This window comes from Nothobranchius furzeri, chromosome 14 (assembly GCF_043380555.1).
Source record: "Nothobranchius furzeri strain GRZ-AD chromosome 14, NfurGRZ-RIMD1, whole genome shotgun sequence".
In the NCBI taxonomy this organism is placed as follows: domain Eukaryota; kingdom Metazoa; phylum Chordata; class Actinopteri; order Cyprinodontiformes; family Nothobranchiidae; genus Nothobranchius; species Nothobranchius furzeri.
Window position 1 is genome coordinate 47,173,860 of NC_091754.1, and position 22,269 is coordinate 47,196,128.

General features: G+C 46.0%; 1 protein-coding gene across 1 annotated transcript in view; it reads right to left on the minus strand.

The window, feature by feature from the left end:
• Window positions 1-2,987: 2,987 nt before the first annotated feature.
• Window positions 2,988-22,269, minus strand: part of LOC107380874 (histone deacetylase 4) — a 70,926-nt gene continuing 51,644 nt past the window's right edge. The window contains exons 10-25 of the mRNA XM_015952259.3: window positions 20,302-20,519; window positions 17,092-17,304; window positions 16,412-16,607; window positions 16,004-16,137; window positions 15,829-15,931; window positions 15,710-15,756; window positions 15,518-15,625; window positions 13,322-13,377; window positions 13,030-13,117; window positions 12,823-12,942; window positions 7,761-7,858; window positions 7,463-7,581; window positions 7,180-7,313; window positions 6,954-7,038; window positions 6,611-6,755; window positions 2,988-5,836 (exon numbers count right to left, since the gene is read on the minus strand). Coding sequence (XP_015807745.1) covers window positions 5,794-5,836; window positions 6,611-6,755; window positions 6,954-7,038; window positions 7,180-7,313; window positions 7,463-7,581; window positions 7,761-7,858; window positions 12,823-12,942; window positions 13,030-13,117; window positions 13,322-13,377; window positions 15,518-15,625; window positions 15,710-15,756; window positions 15,829-15,931; window positions 16,004-16,137; window positions 16,412-16,607; window positions 17,092-17,304; window positions 20,302-20,519 — 1,907 coding nt within the window. The 3' untranslated portion in view covers window positions 2,988-5,793. The remainder of the gene's footprint in view (window positions 5,837-6,610; window positions 6,756-6,953; window positions 7,039-7,179; window positions 7,314-7,462; window positions 7,582-7,760; window positions 7,859-12,822; window positions 12,943-13,029; window positions 13,118-13,321; window positions 13,378-15,517; window positions 15,626-15,709; window positions 15,757-15,828; window positions 15,932-16,003; window positions 16,138-16,411; window positions 16,608-17,091; window positions 17,305-20,301; window positions 20,520-22,269) is intronic.

Consider the following 22,269-nt stretch of genomic DNA (forward strand, 5'->3'; position numbering starts at 1 on the left):
CCTAGCAGACCGAGAGGGCGGAGCCACTAACAAATACACACACACACACACACACACAACGGCATTGTGACATCATAATGTACCAGTTTACATCATAGCATACCTCTTAAGGTTGGTTTATGCTTGACGCGTCCGCGAGGTCCGCACGGCTCCGCGCAGCGAAATTGCGTCATTTTAACAACCACGCCCCTCCACTGCGTCTCCGCACGGCCCAAAATTTCCGCAACGCGCACCTAGGAAAATTTCTAACCACGCGGACGGTCGGACGCTGAAAAACATAACGGACCGGCAAGGACTAGTATGGCAGAGGTTTGTAAATACAGACATTTGTATGATTCAGCTCTCAGAGATCACCGTGATCAACATGTTGTTAATAATTCTTGGAGAGAAATAGCTCGCACTGTCGGAAAAGACGAGGATGCTATTAAAAATGCTGAAATGCCACGTTGTAAACAGTCATTTTTACTTCTACTACGGTGTAGTGTTGGATACATGCCGTAGAGCTCCATCCTGCCCCCTACAATTTGGGAGAATATTGTCTCACCGCAGAGACAAGCCGCACGAACCATAAACGCTGCGAGTTGTGAAGCGCATTCCAGCCACGAGCCACATCACCAAGCGGAAAGTGAATGTGTCAAGCATAAACCAAGCTTTAGCCAATAGCGGTGGCAGATTTAAATTCAATTGCAGTGCAGAGTTTTTAACCTGACAACGGCACAACACTGACAGTTTTAGGCAGAAAATTTAAATTTGAACTAAAATGCACTAAAGTGCAAAACTATTGACTACATGTGTCTGCAGCACGATTAGACATGCATTTATATAGTTCGTCAGGAAAAAAAAGCTGATTTGGGGGTGACTTGCTTTAATGTTCACACCTAGCTTAAAGAGCAAGTCACCCCTACAAGAAACTTACTTCACTCCCACTTCGTGTTTGAAAAATGCAACAAATGCTGTTGTTTGGCAGACCGAGAGGGCGGAGCCGCTAACAAATACACACACACAGGCTCACAATGGCATTATGACATCATAATGTACCAGATGACATCATAGCGTACCTCTTAGCCAATAGCGGTGGCAGATTTAAATTCAAATACAGTGCAGAGTTTTTCCCTGACGACGGCGCAACACTGACAGTTTTAGGCAGAATATTTGAATTTTAACCAAGATGCACTGAAGCGCCAAATTATTGATGACACGTGTCTGTAGCATGATTAGACACTCCTTTATATAGTTTGTCAGCAAAAAAAAATGGTATTTGGGGGTGACTTGCTCTTTAAAGAACAAGTCACCCCCTGCCAGATTCTTACTCAACTCCAACTTCCTGTTTGAAAAATGCAACAAATGCTGTTGCCTAGCAGACCGAGGGCAGAGCCACTAACAAATACACACACTCACGACATTGTGACATCATAATGTACTATCTAACATCATAGTGGACCTATTAGCCAATAGCGATGGCAGATTTAAATTCAAATGCAGTGCTGAGTTTTTGCCTGACGACGGTGCATCGCTGACAGTTTTAGGCAGATGATTCAAATTTTAACTAAGATCAACTAAAGTGCCAAATTATTGACTGAACGTGTCTACAGAGCAATTACACTCATCTATATAGTTTATCAACAAAAAAAAGTTGATTTGAGGGTGACCTGCTCTTTAAGCCACCAAAGAACCAAGACTTTATCAATTTGTCGTTTTTACAAGTATTGTATTAAAACTCTAAATGCTATTAGCTTACTATCACAAACCCAAGGGTTCATAGATCATGTCAGACTTTAGTTTAAAACTTTGCCTGAACCCAATTTTCTTGTAGAATGTTTTTTCTGACGACCTCGTAAACCTGGACTTGTTGTCCCTTTTCTCCCTGCCTGTCCACTCCGGTGCTAAGCTAATGGGTGTAACGTGCCACAAACCCTCCCACTGTGGGGTAAATTGGGATGCTATGGCACCGGGATCAACCATCCTGTCATGGTGCTACTGCCAGGACAGGAAAGGCTAAAAAATAAATGTAACCCTGAGACTGGTCTCATTTGTATTATCCTCTCTGGATACCAAACTTAGTACTCGGTGTGTGCGTGCATTTATTAAGTTTGGTATCCAGAGAGGATAATACATCATTCAAGATGGCCGCTACAGCAAACAACAGAATGCCCATTACTCAGTCACATTTGAAGATATTGAATTAAAATTTGCTATAGCAAAGAGTCATTTACATCACTTAGCCTAGGAGTTAATGGATTATGTGGAGATATTAGCTTACATTTTTGGAATTGACCCCATTCAACCCAGCTGCTGAAGCTATAGCTTACAGCAAATAAAAATGTAAAGATATCAAGCTACGATTTGGTGTCATGGTAGTGAAGTTACCCCCACTACCCAATTATTCACTAATCATTCAAAATATTCGTTATTTCCAGGAGTCACCACCAATCTGTCTGTTAGCTAAATAACTTAACCACTGGAAGGACTTTAATACAACTTAAGGAAAGTTGAAACAAGTTTAAATCTTCCATTTCTGATGCTGGTTACATTTAATAAGATATAATTGTCATTACAGCCTTCGATTTAAAAATTCATTCCTAGAGGAAAGTCACGCGATAAGAGTGATTGGGCCTTCCTGTCACGCTTGTGGTTCTGGGTGTTGTAATTAGATTTCCCACTTTGAGTAAAGTCATCTGAGACCATCTAAAGTCTCCAACATCATTGCTGTCATGTGCAGAGCTGCTAGTTTTTTTTTTCTTTATATGCCACAAAAATCTTCCCGAAAATGCGGATCATGCCTGGTCAGACATTCCTGTAGATTCAGCACTATTGATGGTTTCAGACTGTCTCGCGCTAACTTGGACTTTGAGAGGAACGTTCTTGGGGTCTATAGGAGCCTTGGCATCCTGTTGACTTGGAGCGTATCTTTTGAATTGACTTATTGATGCACAACGAGACTTTCTCAATCCTTACCCTTTTCAACTCTGAAGGGAAAAAAGCAGACACAAGACAAGCATGTTTTTAATTTTCAGAAATATATTCTATAGATGGTGTCAGAGATGAAATGTCCAAAGCGTAGGTCCCAAAGAAAGAACATTTCTTATCATTAGAGACAAACAACAAAAAATAACTTTTTAATCCATTTACATGTAAACCAAGATTTGCTCTTGAGCCACAGTGGTTATATATTTATCCGTAGAGAACTGGCCGAGGTGGATGTGACAATCAAACGACAATGCCCTTTCAACCTCCAAGCTGCTTCTCAAACGATCCGATCTGTCGTAGCTGGAAAATTTTTAAGCATTCTTTGGGAGTCTTTTTTTTTTTTTTTTTTTTACAGATGTGATTGTAGCTGAGGTTTGGCAGAGCACGTCTCTTTCAAAACACAGTCCATAAGTGCTGAATCGAGTTAAAATTGGATTTTTCAAAATATCAAATGCTTCTCCGTAGAGTCATTTGAACAAGTCTCTTAACCTAGCAGAGAGGAAGAAAAGCCTTCCCCAGCTAGTGCGCTTGGGAGGTTTTATTCGAGTCCCTCCAGTGTTCTTCTCTTGTGCAAATACATTGGAATTTTTTTCTTTTACAAAGACAAGCAGGCATGCTGACTCACAAACCATGCAAAGAGTTAAAGTTGGCGCGAGCAGACAGCAAAAAGTCGTTTTTTGCTTTACAAAAAAGTCACTTTTTTAAAAAGCCAAATCAAACAAGTGGAATGTTTTGTTAAAACATCAACATAAATCCTACAAGTTTATAAAATGACATCAACTTAAACATGATGTTAAATTAAAAGTCAACCCAAAGAAAATGGAGAAGGAAACGTGAATGAGGCGGACCGATGTGGCTGAAACGGGTTCGACAATCCCTGCGACATCCACGTCTCCTTCTCTGTCTTTGTCCATCAAATAAAACCCAGCCAGCTACATAAAACCTCTTTATGGATGTCGTCACAGTCAAAAGGTAAGTGCGCGTCACCCCATGCACGGGAGGAGAATGTGTCGATTAGGCAACAGAGTGATGAGATGTGTAATGTCGACCGCGGTGCCATGCAATGGTTCCGAAACAGTGCGGTCGCCTTTAATACACCGCTCTTCTTCGATGGAGTACGACCAGACCGGGTGGTGGGTTGTTTTTGCTCACAATATCATAGCTGTCATTAGGTAAGAGTACATTTATAAAGGTTCCATATAGAAATCTCCTATAAACAATACGTGGTATAAATACAAGATGAAAATGCTGAAAGGCTTAGGGAGCCACAGAAAGAAAGAAAGAACAAAAGGCGTTGCTTCTTGTTTTTGATAAATACAAGAAGGAACGACGGAGTGTGTGAACGGCAGCCCTAGAACTATCCAGAAAATGGATAAAAACACAGAACAAAATCTATGAATGGGAACAAAAAGTTAAAAAAATAATCTTATACATCAACAACAACAATAAAAAAAATGGACACGATATCAACAACTTGATGTGGAAATCAAACATGAAGATACAAACCGACAATACTCGATTACTGTCAAAATATATTCACTATACACGGCTAATGTCCAGCTCACACTAAGGTAGTTGCCAACAGCCCATCGGTACGAGTAAAGAAACGATCAGCTGATCGGTTTAAATCGGTAAACATTGAACCAGTGTACTGGGAGTCTTCATGTTTAAAGGGCCAATACGAGAAATATCTGCCAGCTAGGAGGAATGAAACCGTATAAATGCAAACTCATGCTTTGGCTTTTCTTGCTTGGCTTTTCTCTTTTGGATCACATTCATGAATCTAGCGGTACAATTGCGTTCTCGGCTCAGATGCATACTTTGTTTAGGCAAAGCCATGACTTCGGTTAAAGGGAAGCTACATCAAAGGCTTTTGAGAGTTTGCGATCAAATTGATTTTCTGTTTGCACCTTTTAGTTTCTCTACAGAAGCTGGCAACTACCTTTTCTTTCTCTCTCTTTTGTTATTTTTTTACAGAAAAATAGATCCATTCAAAAGTAAAGTAACTCTTCAAGAGAGGCTGTGAGCGACATAAATGCTGTCTGTGTCACGTTCCAAGTAAACATGCTGTAAGATTGTTAGCGTTTCAAGTTCTGCGTCTTCCTCCCGTCTTCCAAATGAATTCTCAGCGATTCTTTAAACTTTAAGGCAACCTTTTCCTGAACAATCCTGAAATCAGGCGGACCCTCACCAAGGCACTCCTCTCACTTGTCAACCTTCAGCAGAGGTGACAGTCGAAATCTTTGTTTAAAAAGCCTCCTCAAATGTCGGGAGAAACAGGAATCCACAGTGAACGCGGCTAGGTAAAACGCCGCCGCCGTGTCCCATTTTGTTGGGAAACAAGGTAAGAAAAGAAAACCCCAAGCTGCGTCCAGACAGCTGGGGACGTCTGCTGTCCCTGGTGTCCTGACTGAACCAGGTCAGAGGGCAGCTGCGTAAAGCACCGTATGTTTCCACGCCTTTCTGATCTCGCCCTTCCCCCCGCTCCAAACACACTCGCCTGCTGCAGTGATCACTCGGTTAGCCGCCGTGGGCTAACGTGGGGGGGTGTGGAGACTGACAGAAAAAAAGAGTCTCTGAGCGAGTGCTGCCAAGCGACGCCGTTAATTTAGTTTTTTTTTTCCCCATTTCAGTCTTCTGTCTTCTGATTGGCTCCCTACTCTGAGGCTGAGCCCACCCCCCTCTCCCTCGTTTTGGGACGAGGGGTCGCCAATCAAGGTGACTGACGTGGTGAGTGGGGTTAGGGGGACTAAATGAAGGGGTCAGTCGAGGATCTTCTCCGGAGAGGTCAATGGTAACGCTGTGATGCCCTCACGCCGGCCTCCGTTACAGCGGAGCCTCCTCCTCCATGGGCTCCTCCTCCTCGGGCCTGATGGGAAAAAGTAAACACAAACGTTAGGAGCCAAAGGTTTCATCCTAAACACCCATATTTGTGATTCTATGCAGATGATTCCCTGATCTTTATGAGCTTCTAGTCTCTCACATTGAGGGGTGGGGGGTTGGACATAAGCTGGCAATAATCTCTGCGCCGTTGTTAGCTAAATGAAACTTTATGCTAGCCGTGAAAACCCTTGCTAGGTGTCTCAGTTTCTTCCTACAAGTCAGAAAAATTTTGAACAGAAAATCGGAATGTGAGACAACTTAAGGAAGGGCCGAAAAAATTAAGACCCTTAAGTTCAAATTCACAAACTCCACACCTCTTGGTGAGCGTGCTATAAAGTTTAGCATGGCCTACTTCCTGGAACCCTCACAGAGGGATATCATACACAACATACTCTGAGCTGCTAGCCAAACAGCGCTGGAATTAAAGGAGGCAGTGGATGACAAAGGTTGTTTTCATAACAATGCTGAATATAGAATGACTTTGTTCTTCATCCCTTAAGACCTGCAGCTCCCTCATTTGCTCTTCTTTACATTCTGTCTCTGTTGTATCCATTTTCAGTTGGACCTGCAGGACTTCGAGGGTACGCGTCTTCTCTAGTGATCAAATTGAGCACTGATGTATAAGCTTGAAAATTTCATTGGTAAAAGGAAACAAATGATGAGAGTAAATATTCTGTACGTATCCATTTCCACAGCTCTGCTTCTGCACCGTTTATCACAGATAAACATTTGTTTTGTTTGTTCCGGTTGGATTGGTTACCTGTGATCCATGGTGTTGGTGTTGGCCACTGACAGAGACGCCATGGCGCTGACAGCCTCGGCCTCCTCCGAGTCTCCTCGTTTGGCCTCCAGCAGGGACAATCCCAGCCGTGTAGAGTAGCGATGCACCGAACGCCAGTATTTACCTGGGGGTGGGGTGGAGCAGCAGGAGAAACAAAGGAGGAAATGAGTCATAGATTACGTAGGACTTTCATGTTTTTATATTTTCAGGGGAGTTATCAGTTTGATGGTTCTGAGTCTGACTCAGCTTCAGGTATCTAAGCTGCTCTGGAATTTGAGGAACATCTGCGTCCCTTTCTGCTCGTCTATTTTTGGGAACTCACTGTGAATCTCGATGACTTTCTCCAGAGAGCGGACGGCGTTGGGGTTGGGCCTCTGTTCGAGGACGGCCTTCGGCAGCGGATCAAGCTGCATGAGATGAGAAACACACACAGAATGGGCTTCTGTACTTCATTATTTCCACAAGGGGTCAGATTGGGAAGGAACAATAATCCCAGTCCAATCCCAAAATGAATCTACTGGTTGCGAGTTGGAGCGTGACCTCCTCACCTCCTGGCCGAGCAGGGCGGCTACGCAGGCCTCAGAGGCGTCACAGATAGCGGTGAGGTCGTGTCCTCCCTCCAGCGCCAGGACCACACGACCCCCGGCGAGGGTCATCAACTGCCTGGTCAGATAGCCAAAACCTGAGGAGACGGCCCCGACAACCGTTTATTAACCATTAAAATCTAAAGTGAGATCTTTTTCCCCGTCCGACTGCAGGTGATCGCAGCCGTGGTTTGTCATGTCAGCTGGTGTTAGAGATAAGAAAAGCCTCAGATTATCTGCTGCTCACATTTGGACGTCAGAGTGTATCCACCCAGAGGTGGAGGGTGTCCCTCCACGGCGTCGAAGCCTGAGGACACCAGAACGATGTCCGGAGCAAACTCGTTGGCTATCGGCATCACCACACACCTGACCGGGGTGGGGGTTATCAGGCGTCAACGGGAACGAAAAAACAAACGGAACGGATCAGGAAACAGTTTGGGTCAACTGGCGTTATTAGTTCATTCTGAAGCAAAACGTCAAAAAATAAATGAAATAATTTATGACTAAAAGCCAAATATGAATAAAACAAAAAACAGCAGTTTTACCTGAAGGCAGCCAGGTACTCTGCATCTCCCATGGGGGGGTCAAGGCCTCCAGTGAAGGCCACGTTAACGTTAAACCCCACTCCAGGACTGCTGCCCACCTGCAGGGACAAAAACCAAAACTACTCAAGTCTGTTGTCCTTCAGGCTCCTCAGCTAGCATCCACAAACTGCAAACAGCGTTTACGAAGGTTCCCAACCTCACGAGTCACAGAGCCTCGCTCTCCTGTCGCCTGAATGAACCTTTTCTAAAAGTCCACAAAGTTCTTCTCAAAATAGTGAAGACAATCCCGGCAGGTGTCTCAAACTTTGTTTAAAAAACATGTGAACCCATCCTAGTGATGAATCTTTGATCAGATACAAGAGGAGACATTGATACTTCTAAAACTGCCTGACGATCGAAAACGACTAATGTTCAGCATGAACTCGGCTTTCTCTGTCTTTACTCAGGTCAAACTCAAAAATCAGAATTTTAATCCTGGTTTTCTAGATGGAAAATTAAAAACCGGATGCAAAAACAGAAATAAACATTGTTTTGATTCTATTTTTTACTTTTCCCATCTTTAAGATATTTTTTATTAATTTTTTAAACTTAATCTTAAAAAACGATCTTATAAAAGATCGTTGTGGAACACATGTTGTGTTTGAGATGGATCAAAACACTGATGATAGAGAAAAACACAATTTATAGAAAAACACAAATACAACAATAACAGTAAAACAATAAGAAAGAAAGAAAGAAAGAAAGAAAAAAACAAGTAAAAGAGAAGAAAAAAGAAAGACTAAAGAAGAAAGAAAGAAAAAAGAAAAACGAAAGAAAGAAAGAATAAAATACAAAAAATCTTCAAAAAAATGAATGAAAAATATGGGTAAAATTAGAAGAAGGAAAATAATAATAATAATAATAGAAAAATAAAGAATTGTAATTACGAAATGTAAGCAAAGGGAGAGAAAATGAATAAAAAAGAGGTAAATCAGAGTCTGGGGGCCACAGCAGCAGATGATCTGTCACCTTTGACCTTTAGCCTGGTGCAGCACAACCAGTAGGCTTTGGTCACTGGACCTCAGGGACCTGCTGACGGTGTAGGGACTAAGAAGATCACCAATGTAAGATGGTGCTTGTCCATGTAAGGCCCTGTAGACCAGAACCAGGATCTTGAAATGAACCCTGAAGTTGACTGGCAGCCAGTGAAGCTGGAGGAGAAGCGGGGTGATGTGGGTGTGTTTGGAGGACTTGGTCAGAAGCCGAGCACAGGCATTCTGAACCACCTGTAGACGGTTCAGGGAGGTTCTGCTCAGACTGTGCTAAATGCTGCAGCTCGCTTTCTAACCAACACAGACACTTTCACATTACCCCAGTTTTGGCACATTTACACTGACTGCCTGTGACTTTTAGGGTTTGTCTTAAGATCTTACCATTTGTCCACAAGACGCTAAATGTGCCGGTGCGTTCCCTAAGATCAGCTGACCGCACCCCAAAAATGATCTATGAGGCGAGAGGGGAGCGAGCTTTTGTGTACGTTGCTCCTCACCTTTGGAATGCACTCCCTCTCACCATACGAGTCTCCAACAGTCTCGGTTTTCGAGTCTGAAGACTCACTTTTATGATTTGGCTTTTGGACAATGATTTCTTTTATGCTTGGATTTACTGGTTTTGACCTACTGTTTTTATTATTTTTATAGTTTATTTATCTTATCTTATTGAATTGTTTTTAAATTGTCTGTTCCTGAATGTTATTGTTTGATTTTATCTTTTTTTATTGAAATGTTTTCTTCTGCTTGTTTTCCAACCGTAAGGTGCTGTGTTCAGCTCTCATGCTGCATTTTAAATGTGTGGTATAAATAAAATGGTATGGTACAGACACGTGAAAAGAGAGTTACAGTAGTCTAAGAGTGAGGAGATGAAGGTGTGGAGAACTGTCTCAAGTTCAGAGCGGGACAGAATGGGACTCAGCTTAGCAATGTTTCTGAGATGGAAGAAGGAAGAGCGAACAAGAGAACTGACATGAGAATCCAGGGTGAGAGCTGGGTCAAACGTCACACCAAGATTCCTGACTTAAGCTTGGTTTATGCTTGACACGTCCGCGAGGTTCGCACGGCTCTGCGCGGCAAAATTGCTGATAGCGCTTGTTCCTGTCTCCAACACTGCGACGCATCCATGAGCCTGTCTGAGGAACAGTCCATAATCTCATACCCCCTTCAGCTCAGAAAGGGACTATAGAGACATGTGATTATGTACAAACAGGTGACTTGTTCAGGTTTACGCAGACAATCTTTAAATTTAGAATTGGCTACAGATAAAAATGAATGCAGTAAAATGAAATACATTGTAATTAAATATTCATTAATTAGTTTACAAGCAAAGAGGTTCTGGCAAACTGTCCGGCGCCTCAGGAAAGGAAGGCAGCAACTCGCTCACACTGTTTACAGTGGGGATGGGGAGCTGCTGACGTCATCTGGGGCTATTGTCGGACGATGGAAGGAATACTTTGAGGAGCTCCTCAATCCCACCTACGCGCATTCCAAGGAGGAAGCAGAGCCGGGAGACCTGGGGATGGACTGTCCAATCTCGGGGGCAGAAGTTGCTGAGGTAGTCAAACAACTACACAGCGGCGGAGCCCCGGGGGCGGATGAGGTTCGTCCTGGGTATCTCAAGGCTATGAATGGTGTAGGGCTGTCGTGGTTGACATGTCTCTGCAACATTGCGTGGTCATTGGGGGCAGTTCCTGTGGAGTGGCAGACTGGGGTGGTGGTCCTCATCTTTTAGAAGGGTGACCTGAGAGTGTGTTCCAACTTTAGGGGGATCACACTCCTCAGCCTCCCTGGAAAAGTCTGTTCCAAGGTACTGGAGAGGAGGGTCCGATCAATAGTTGAATCTCAGATAGAGGAGGAGCAATGTGGTTTTCGTCCTGGCCGTGGAACTGTGGACCAGCTCTATACCCTTGCAAGGGTGATGGAGGGGGCATGTGAGTTTGCCCAACCAATCCACATGTGTTTTGTGGATTTGAAGAAGGCTTATGACCGTGTCCCCAGGGGCACCCTGTGGGGGACGCTCCAGGAGTATGGGGTGGGTGGCTTTCTGTTAAGGGCCAGTCAGTCCCTTTACCAGAGGAGCGTGAGTTTGGTCCGCATAGCCGGCAGTAAGTCGGACCTGTTCCCAGTGAGGGTTGGACTCCGCCAGGGCTGCCCTTTGTCACGGGTTCTTTTCATTACCTTTATGGACAGAATTTCTAGGTGCAGCTGTGGTGTGGAGTGTGTCGAGTTTGGTGGCAGGAGAATCTCGTCTCTGCTTTTTGCGGATGATGTGGTCCTCCTAGCTTCATCCAGCTCTGACCTTCAGCTCTTGCTGGATAGGTTCGCGGCCGAGTGTGAAGCGGCTGGGATGAGGATCAGCACCTCCAAATCTGAGACCATGGTTCTCGACCAGAAAAGGGTGGCTTGCCAACTCCGGGTCGGGAGAGAGGTCCTACCTCAAGTGGAGGAGTTTAAGTATCTCGGGGTCTTGTTCACGAGTGAGGGTAGGAGGGATCGGGAGATCGACGGGCGGATTGGTTCAACATCTGCAGTGATGCGGACGCTGAGCCGATCTGTCGTGGTGAAGAGGGAGCTGAGCCAGAAAGCCAGGCTCTCGATTTACCGGTCGATCTACGTCCCAATCCTCACCTATGGTCATGAGCTTTGGGTAATGACCGAAAGAAATAGTTTGCGGATACAAGCGGCCGAAATGAGTTTCCTCCGTAGGGTGACTGGGCTCAGCCTTACCCCTTCTTTCCACCGGAGCCGTCAGCAGCACGTTACTGCAGCAGCACGTCATAGCTGCTGATAGGAATTGCTGTGGTCAACAGAACCTTTTCCACCAGAGCCGTCAGCAGCGCGAGTCGGCCGCGTCTCAGGAGCAGCATGCCGCGGCCCTTACGCGCCGGTTCTATTTTCTACGCGCGACGCCTCTGAAACGGGTCAAGTTCGACATTTTTGGGGAAGGAAAGACAGGAAATCGGACGCGGAAACGGAGCGAAGCTCCCGAGATTTTCAGAATAAAGAAACGTACTGCCTTTCGGCTGCTTTACTTTAAAAAAAAGTTACTAACTGTGCGGCCCCGTGAGAAGTTATCACCTAGCTAGCGGTCTCCTTTGTTTTTCAGGTCTGTATTGGCGATTATAAAACCGACAGAACATAAAACACAAACCTTTTGGAGCCATGGTGTTGTTTTCTCCTGCTTGTTGTTGTGTTTACTGACGAAGTCACTCATGTGACTTCGTGCTCTGTCGGTGACAGCTGCTCCCCTGCTGCTTCACGTCTCGTGGGAAGGGCCAAGCAGCAGCTTACGCGAGCAAGACGTGCTGCTGCAGTAACGTGCTGCTGACGGCTCCGGTGGAAAGAAGGGGTTAGAGATAGGGTGAGGAGCTCGGACATTTAGGGGGGACTCGGAGTAGAACCACTGCTCCTCCGGATCGAAAGGAGCCAATTGAGGTGGTTTGGGCACCTAGTCAGGATGCCTCCTGGATGCCTCCCCAGGGAGGTGTTTCGGGCATCTCCTGCTGGCAGGAAGCCCCCAGGTCGACCCAGGACACCTTGGAGAGGTTACATCTCCAATCTGGTCCGGGAACGCCTTGGGGCCTTGCTGGAGGAGCTGGTGGAGAAGGCCGGGGAGAGGACGGTCTGGAGCTCCCTAGTTGGGATATTGCCCCCCCGACCCGGACCCGGATAAGCGGAGGAAGACGACGACGACAAGTTAACAAGCAGAGAGCCGCATGCGGCTCCAGAGCTGCAGGTTGCCGACCCCCGGTCTAGAGTGTGTCCCCTGGTGTGTGTGGGGCCAGAAACATGCTAGGTAAAGCTGAAGGAGTCCATGAAGCTGGAGAAGGTCATGGCAAAGTGGTCTGAGGCATCATCAACATGGATGTTAAAATCACCAACAATCACCAGTATGGACAGCGTCACAGTGGAGGATAGAAAGTCACTAAACTCCTGAAGGAAAGAACTGTTATTGGAATTTACATTTAACCCTAAAACTTTGTGCGGCATGTTTAAAACAATTTGGTATTAAAAGAAAAGTGAAAACAAACCTCATCAGGAGCTCCGCTCCCTGGGAAGAAGTTTCCGTCGTCATAGCGATGAATGGAGATGTAGAGGACATTAGGGTCATCGTAGAAGGCTTGCTGGGTGCCGTTGCCATGGTGAACATCCTGAGGGCAGATGGATGAAACAGCATTACAAACTCGTCAGTGGGTGGAGCTTCAGGAATAATGTCAGGAGGCTGGATGTGAGCAGACCCAGTCCACGATGAGGATCTTGTTGACGCTGAGTCTCTGCTGCAGCAGTTTGGCAGCGATGGCCACCGAGTTGAAGTAGCAGAAACCCCTGAAACAGCAGCAGACACAAATAAAATCCCACTCTCCTTTCATGTTTCTGTAGTTCGGACAGGAGGATTATGGGAAATAAGCACGGCAGCACCGCAGACAGCTGGCAGAGCGAAGGCAGGACTCTAGTTTATGTAATCTCGACTCCAGATGAGCCCAATCTAAAGCTGCTGTTTATGTTTGCTCAGATTAAGAGTCTCCTTACATGGGAGTGCTTTCCTCTGCATGGTGTCCAGGAGGGCGGACCACGGCAAAACCATCCTGGAAAGGCAAGCAAGAGAGACATCAGCTGATCACCTCCCATTGTTTCTAAATATAAAACCACTAAAAACATCCTTTAGGAGGCTGGAACGTCAGGAATGCTGCTTCTGGACAGGAAAGAGAAGATTTAGAACCTCCTAAATCATAAAAGATGTTTAAACGTTCAGAGAACAGATTCATCGATGTCGTAGCGACAAGATGAGGTTTTATTCAGACTTGGGTTGTCACGGTAACCAGTGTAGCGGTAAACCCCGGTAAAAAAGTTGACAATAATAATAACCGTCTTGTTTTTAAAAAAATATATTATCTCGGTGGATTACTGTGGCTGTGGTGTTGGCACGGTGACCCTTACCAGCCACCGTATCATCTGCTGAAGTTGCCTGCGGCACATGCGCGCTTTGTTGTTTACGACCAAAACTTTCTTGAAGCTAAAGCTGAAATAATGGCCAAAGGAGGAGACGGAAGGGCTCAGGACATTTTTTTATCCCTCAAAGAAGACAAAGTGGGAAGTATGGGCATCTTTTGGATATTTGAAGAATGCCGAGGGACAGCTGATAGAAGACGGCTATCCTGTTTGCAGCACGTGCAGAAAAAGTGTCTGTGAAAGGCAGCAACGCTTCAAATCTCATGACACATCTGCGTGACCATCACCCACAACTCTACAGTCAACGCAAGGCAAGCTAACGTTAGCGTTTTAGCTAAAATGCGTGATCCGAGAATTTGGGTTGAGGGAGAATGCAACGAGTCACTATATAAAGCAGCCGCAGCGATGCTACCTGCATATAAACTGTGTCGCGGACACCGCCATGTTGAAATGACGCTATGCATTACGGGGCTCCCAGGGGCAGATAAGAGTTGGTCTCTCTCCGAGAATACCGGTAATTATGAATTTATGACATTTTCCCAAATCTGCAAAGCTCACTGGAAGGACACAAACCGCGGACAATATTTTCCTGATATAGGGTTTATTACTCAGGTAAGGGTAAAAAAGTATCTGATTAGAAGGCTACTTGAGTACTGAGTATCATCTGATCTAATATTTTTTAAATGATGACATCAAACAGACAAAAAATAAGAAGTTATGGGCAAATATTGGTATTTTAAAGACTAAAGGGGAAAAATGTAAACAAATAAACAACACAATTACAAAATAACACATTTTAGGCAAAATTTAGACACAAACTGAGGACAACATTCCCTGACATACAGGGTTTATTTAATTGTGTGAAAATGTAGCACGTTAAAAAAAAAACGCGATAATACCGAAAACCGTGGTAATTTTAGTCACAATAACCGTGAGGTTAAATTTTCACACCGTGACAGCCCTAATTCAGACATTTGAGCTACAGATGTAAGATTTTACTGATGTCGTCTTTTTGTTCTAATCTGGAAAGTTTACCATGTAAACGGGGCGATGGTGGCACAGGAGTTAAGTGCTCGCCCCATAGTCAGAAGGTTGCAGGTTCGAGCCCCACTCAGTCTGTCGTTGTGTCTTTGGGCAAGACACAACCCCCTTGCCTGCTGGTGGTGGTCGGAGGGACCGGTGGCGCCTGTGCTTGGCAGCTTCGCCTCTGTCAGTGCGCCCCAGAGCAGCTGTGGCTACAATGTAGCTCATCACCACCAGTGTGTGAATGTGTGAATTACTGATTGTGTTGTAACACACCTTGGGGGTTCCAGGACTCTAGAAGGTGCTGTATCAAAAAAAAGGCCATTTACCATGTAGATAGCTTCCTGAATAGCCTCAGTTTGAAGACACAGTATTTACATGCTAAAGGATTGATGAGCTAACGGCTAGTCTGAGCACAGGTGTCATCTTTATGAAGCTCCAGTCTACGAAACTTCAGAGAAGTTTGAGTTTCATTTGGTAAACTTTAACAATGATGTTACTTATCAGTTACTCATTTCTGTTACTCATTAGTTACACAGTTACACACTCATTTCTGTTACTCATTAGTTTCTCAGTTACTCACTCATCCGTTACTCAGTTACTGATCAGTTAGTAACCCACTCATCAGTTACTAAGTTACTACAGCTTTGGCTCGTAGGTCAGAAAACCTCCCTAAGTGATTTTCCTCCAACAGGAACCCAAATCAAAATGGCTGAAGTATCATTTTTGAATAGAATGAGAGTATTATTTTACCTTCAGCTCTCCAGTGGCCACTTTGAAAACCAGCTCCACCACCGAGCCGACGGCGAGGCGAGCGGCGCTGGACGAGTGGACCTCATTCCAAATGGTGTCACTGTCCACCTGAAACACCCAGATGTTTAACTGCTGCAGTGGTTAAATACATTTAGACAATAAAACCGTCGGATCTTTCATGCCGTCACTCACCCCCACTCCTCCACACGGGAGCCGTACAAACATGGGTGTTACCGAACCTGCAGATCAGATGTAACGTCCGTTAGAGGAGATCAGCGGCAAAGTGTTTTCACTCTGAGCTCCAGGCTTACAATCAAGTTTCTGTCGGAGCGGGTTGGTTCCATACAGCAGCACGTGGGCCTCAGAGTGGACAGTCTGCAGCTCCTCCAGAGTGGCCTTCCTCCCCCGGATGCACTAAACACACAAACACAACAGCTTTCACACATCTGGCCTCAGAGCAAGACCGTCAGCACCCACGGCTCCTACCTCACACTGCGCTCTGAGCCCGGTCTCCTGCAGCCGAGACCAGATGCTCTGGATCCGCCCGGCGTGCTCCGGGTGGCTGTTGGTGTTCCCACACATGCACTGGTGCTTCTGCATCAGGGAGTCGTACACCAGACCTGGGTGGGAAAGCAGACGGCCCAGTTTCACCACAACCTGAGTTCTAACCTCAGAACAAACAAATGTCTGTGGTTCTGATCCGGGCAGCTCTGGGGGTAAAACGGCCCAACTACAAATATCTCCTTCTCTTCTGCGTTAATGCAGGTAAAACCGACACCAACAGCTTCCTTAAAGAGACTTAAGAGAGGAGATCTGAAGAAGAAGGTTCGGTTTTTAAACATTTCCGTCCCTAATGCTTCAGAAACAGAAGGGAGACATGATGACGATGCAAACCTGTGGTGAAGCGCGATTTGACGGGAGGATCAGCTGTAGGGACGCTGAGAGGAAACGAGGACGCTGAAGCTGGAGACGACTGGGCCCTGGACAGGGGACGGTGTCCTGGGAAGGAGACGGACAAACCGGCCGCCTCCATCGATGCCTGATAGTTTCTGAGCTGGTGAATCCGCTGCTGCTCCAGTAGGAGAGCCTGCTGCTCAGAGGGGAGAATAAAGGAGGAAACCAGGATTATTCATCAGTTGGGAAACACGGCCCAGAGATCACATTTAAAAGACCCTTCCGTGTGTTATGACCTCCTTCTGCCACCTTAAAACCACAGAAAGTTCATGTCTGTTCGTAATGATTATTTTACTTTTATCAAAGTCAAAATGTGGAGAAAACATCGGATACTTATAAAAGCAGTTTTGAGTTTCACCCTAAACCAGCTCTAATCAGCTTCAGATGAGTTGAGGTATTTGTGTATGTAGAGACTCTTATTTTGAAGGACTGAACCCTTTTTTAAGGCTTAACCTGTAAAACCCACCTGAACCCTTGGTCAGATCAGAACAAATCCACTCTTCTCTGACAGTAGTATTTAAAAAGTAAAGATGATAACAGGGCAGGAGGAAGTGTGGGTGCAGCGAGTGACCAGCAGGTGGCAGTGTAAACACATCATTCAGCTGCTTAACTCATCTTACCTGTCTGAAGAGCAGCTCCTGCTCTACCTGTCTCTCCAGGTGCTGCTGCAGCACCTCCTCCTGCAGCTCCTGTGGGTCTGGGGGCTCCTGCTTGATGGTGACCCCCAGCGGCAGTACTCCTCCGTCCTGGTGCTCCCTCAGCTCCTCCTCTGTCTCCTCCGGGTGGCTCTGGTGCTGCCGACCCACGGGTGACTCGCTGGGCTTCCCGATCATCTGCAGAAGGATGAGAACCAGCTGGATGTGACAGATCCCACAAACCAAACTCCTGTTCTCCTCTAACGAGCTTCATCATGATGGCTCCGGCGTGCCTCTAACAGGGTGAGTGCCTCGCTCCACGTGTGACATCACTCAGACATTCCAGCATGCTGCCAGCGACTCATCCAGGGGCCCCGACCCCATGCGCTCATTCATCCCCACTGATTGGTGGACGCGGGTGTTTATGACGCAGAAACTCGCAAGAAAGAGGAGAGTTTGCAGCAGGTCCCAAGTGGGCTCCATCTACAGGTGTGTGTGTGTGCGTGCGTTCCCAAAGCTACAGTCCTCTGGGTCTGCTGGCATCGTGCCAGGGGACATCAATGACGCCAGAGCATTCACCCCCTCGCTCTGATCCTGCTCAACTTTCCCAGAATTCCCATCTTTATTCCCGTTGCAGCAGATCTAAACAAACATGTTAAATGAAAAAAAAATAAAAATAAAAAAATAAACTCGTCTACATAAACGGATGATTTATTTGGGTTTTTCTAGCTGCTGTTGCTTGTTCTAACTTGCATTTATTATGTATTTTTATTGTTAATCAGAATCATTTTAGTTATGTGCTCTTTATTTATACCTGATTCATGTTTTTTTTACACAACATCATTAAAAAAGAAAATTTTCTGACTTTTACTTTGAAAAACCTTTACTTGTTCCTACCTTTATCCTATTGCTCATCAGTGATATTTTAGTCATCTCAAAGTCTCTGTGTGACTCATCTTTCCTGCAAATTTCAGATTTTTCAAACAGTCTCTTCTTTTTTAGAGCCTTTTATTTAGAAAAACCTTCCTCTTTTGTTTTTCTTGCTGTTTTTATGGTTTAAGAGTCCAGAATGAGGTTAGATTAGTTCAGAAGGTTCTGTCTCAACAAACGTTGATCCAGAATGAGGACAGGAGCTTTTGGCCTGTAGCCTGGATGGATCAGGAGCATCAGAACCCGGTTCGGGTCCGTCTGGGTTAGCTACGACCACGTTGGGTCATAAGGCTCTGCTATGTATTTATTTCTTTACATGTTGAATGATTGTTTATTTACTTAAAGCAGTAAAGTTAAACTAATCACCTTCTAGATGACATCATCTTCCTGAGACGCCGTGTTGGATTATAATGTATGATGCTGACCTTTGACCTGGTGTTTCTCTTAGAGAGATTTAAAGAAACCTTTTCTAATAACTTAATCATTTTTATTGAACTTGTGACGGTTAAAAACCAAAGTGAGATCCTGAATATCTCTAATAGCTAGAAATGTAAAATGAAAACAGAAACATAGAAATGAAATAACAACAATACATAAATGCTCCACAGATAAAAGCTCAGGTCTCAGGAGGATAAATCTACATTTTTTAATAAATAAAAGATGAAAATAAAACACTTTGTTCCTTTTGTTTTGTTCCCGACTCCTGAATGTGTCGCTGATGCGCCGTCAGCTGCTGGAAACGTTTTTCAGCAGAAAGTTACTGCTCAGGAGCTCTGAAGCCCACGGAGTGTGAGAGAGAGAGAGAGAGAAAGGGAGAGAGAGAGAGAGAGAGAGGAAATCCCTTGTTTCATCCACCCACCTATCCTCCTCTGCCTGAATAGGTAAAGCCATCAACAGCAACAGCAGCTTTCTTCCTCCTTTGCCCATAAAAGGCGAGGGCTTCCGCTCTGTTGCCATGGTAGCAAACGGTTACCTCTCAGCTGCCTGCACAGCCTCAGAAACATGGATGCAAATGTGTAAGTTAGCTCAAACGCGCCTCCACCCACTCACTAGCAGGAATAGTGGAGAGGCTACACACTTCCACGGAGATGCGTGATTGGTGGATGTGCTGCCTACGCAGACCTACACACACCACCGCTCCAGATCTACACACACCACCGCTCCAGACCTACACACACCACCGCTCCAGACCTACACACACCACCGCTCCAGATCTACACACACCACCGCTCCAGATCTACACACACCACCGCTCCAGACCTACACACACCACCGCTCCAGATCTACACACACCACCGCTCCAGACCTACACACACCACCGCTCCAGACCTACACACACCACCACTCCAGACCTACACACACCACCGCTCCAGATCAACATACACCACCGCTCCAGACCTACACACACCACCGCTCCAGACCTACACACACCACCAGACCTACACACACCACCGCTCCAGACCTACACACACCACCAGACCTACACACACCACAGCCCCAGACCTACACACACAGCTGCTCCAGACCTACACACACCACTGCTCCAGATCTACACACACCACCAGACCTACACACACCACCGCTCCAGACCTACACACACCACCAGACCTACACACACCACCGCTCCAGACCTACACACACCACCAGACCTACACACACCACAGCCCCAGACCTACACACACAGCTGCTCCAGACCTACACACACCACTGCTCCAGATCTACACACACCACCGCTCCAGACTAACACACACCACCGCTCCAGACTAACACACACCACCGCTCCAGACCTACACACACCACCGCTCCAGACCTACACACACCACTGCTCCAGACCTACACACACCACCGCTCCAGACCTACACACACCACCGCTCCAGACTAACACACACCACTGCTCCAGACCTACACACACCACCGCTCCAGACCTACACACACCACCGCTCCAGACTAACACACACCACTGCTCCAGACCTACACACACCACCGCTCCAGACCTACACACACCACCGCTCCAGACCTACACACACCACCGCTCCAGACCTACACACACCACCGCTCCAGATCTACACACACCACCGCTCCAGACCTACACACACCACCGCTCCAGACCTACACACACCACCGCTCCAGATCTACACACACCACCGCTCCAGACCTACACACACCACCGCTCCAGACCTACACATACCACCAGACCTACACACATCGCTGCTCCAGATCTACACCACAGCCTCCAGCTGAAGATCAGCAGCATCAGGACATTACCTTGTTGAGGTGGAGCTGCTGCTGGAACTGCTGCTTGTGCTTCTCCAGGAACTGCTGGTGCTGCTGCTGCACCACGAGCTGCTGCAGCGCCAGAGCCTGAGCGTGGGCCTGGGCCGCGCTGCCCTGGGGCAGCGGTGCCGACTGAGTCCTCCCCAGGGGCCGGTGCTGCCGCTGCAGCTTGGCCATGGATGCTGGTGACATGGAGAGGCCGCTCACCCCTGCAGCAGAGAGACATCAGATCAGGTTACATAACTAACGTGCTTTAATGCTGCTTTATTTAACTCTGATAGAACCTTTATGATCTGCTCATGTAGCATGCACTGGTAAACACAGCCTAGTAAACCAAACAACTATAAGAACTACCAAGATTTGGAACAAAACGTTAAAACATTAAAACTGGGGCACTAGCTTTGGGGTTCTAAAATTGCTTCCCCCAAGCCCCTTCCCTAGCCTCTACAGCAAAACAAAAACCACCATTTACACGAGTCTAGAGCGTGGCCTAGGGTTGGGAATAGTTTGATTTTGAACGATTCTGATTCCGATTCCAATTCCTTGTTTCGATTCCGGTTCCTATCGATTCCCGATTTCGCTTCTTTCAAGACATGACATGTTTTACATGAGCCAGCTAACCACAGGTCCTACTTGATGAAATAATCTTAACTCCAACATGAATTTTAACTTTATGAACAATAACAACACCTTCATTTAGACAAAAACATGTTTTGGAGAACAAAAGAAAAAGACTTGCAGCACAACCAGTGTGTTTGTTTCTGACCACAACCAAAGTCAGGAAGAAGCCTCTGGGATGAGAGGCTAAATGTCTCCAACATATCCAGAAACGTGCAGCTGTTTTCAGCTAAAACTCTCAGGATGATCATGTCCAGGATGACTGAGAACTACACCTCCATGCTGCAGCAGCGTTCAGTCAGAACAGGAAGTGAAACTTAAATGTAGCTGCTGTCAGTAACAATCTAACAGATTTTAAACATTAAAACTCTCAACAGAAATAGTTCAGAAAGGAAATTAAAATGTTCACAACTTTGAGTGTGATTTATTATTATTATTATAATTATTTATTGTGGCAGAAGCTGGTGTGGTCCACCACAGAGAAGCCGTTCTAGCATGACTTTAATTGTTCTACAGGTTATTGTCCAGCCTTCTGACGCTCACACACGCACGCACGCACGCACGCACGCACGCACGCACGCATGCACACACACACACACACACACACACACACACACACACACACACACACACACACACACACACACGAGTGTTGGTGAGCAGCTGTGTCTGACTGCTGACGCTCCGTGTGTGTTTTTATTTCTGCAGTGAGACAAACTCACCTCACACCGTCCAGAGTTTGTTCTTTAAAGCTTCTATTAAATCCACCGTGTTGACGTATTTAACACATTTCCTCTACGCTGCAGGAGGTAAAGTTTACGTTACGGAGTAAAAGTTCGGCAGATGTGTTTGTTTATATCTGGGTGGGGGGAGGGGCAACTCGGTGCTGCACACAGACAGCTGGTGTGATCAGCTCTGAAAAGCGTTGATCACAATTTGCAGATCACATTTATTTTTTACAGAGATCGGCCGCGGATTCCTCTTCCGTCTGCATTCTAGGAATCGAAACTAGAAATCAAAATAAAAAACTTCGAACGATTCCGGGAATAACTAACAGTTGGAACCGGTTCCAATCTATGCTCGATGGGAACTGTCAATCAACCAGCTTAGCACACCAATCTAGCATGAATTCTAGCTCAACCTGCACAGAAGCTAACGGGGTGGGGGGTGGGGGGGGGGGAATGCATCTGTGATGGAGCCAAGTGATTAGTGTAGCATTAAACCTTGCATTAAGTCGGACTACTGTTTTGTCTTGTTGTAGCGTTAGCGGGGGTGTGCTAGCACAGCGAGACGATTCCCTGCTTGAATTCCCTGCTTGAACACTGCAGATTTGATTGAACT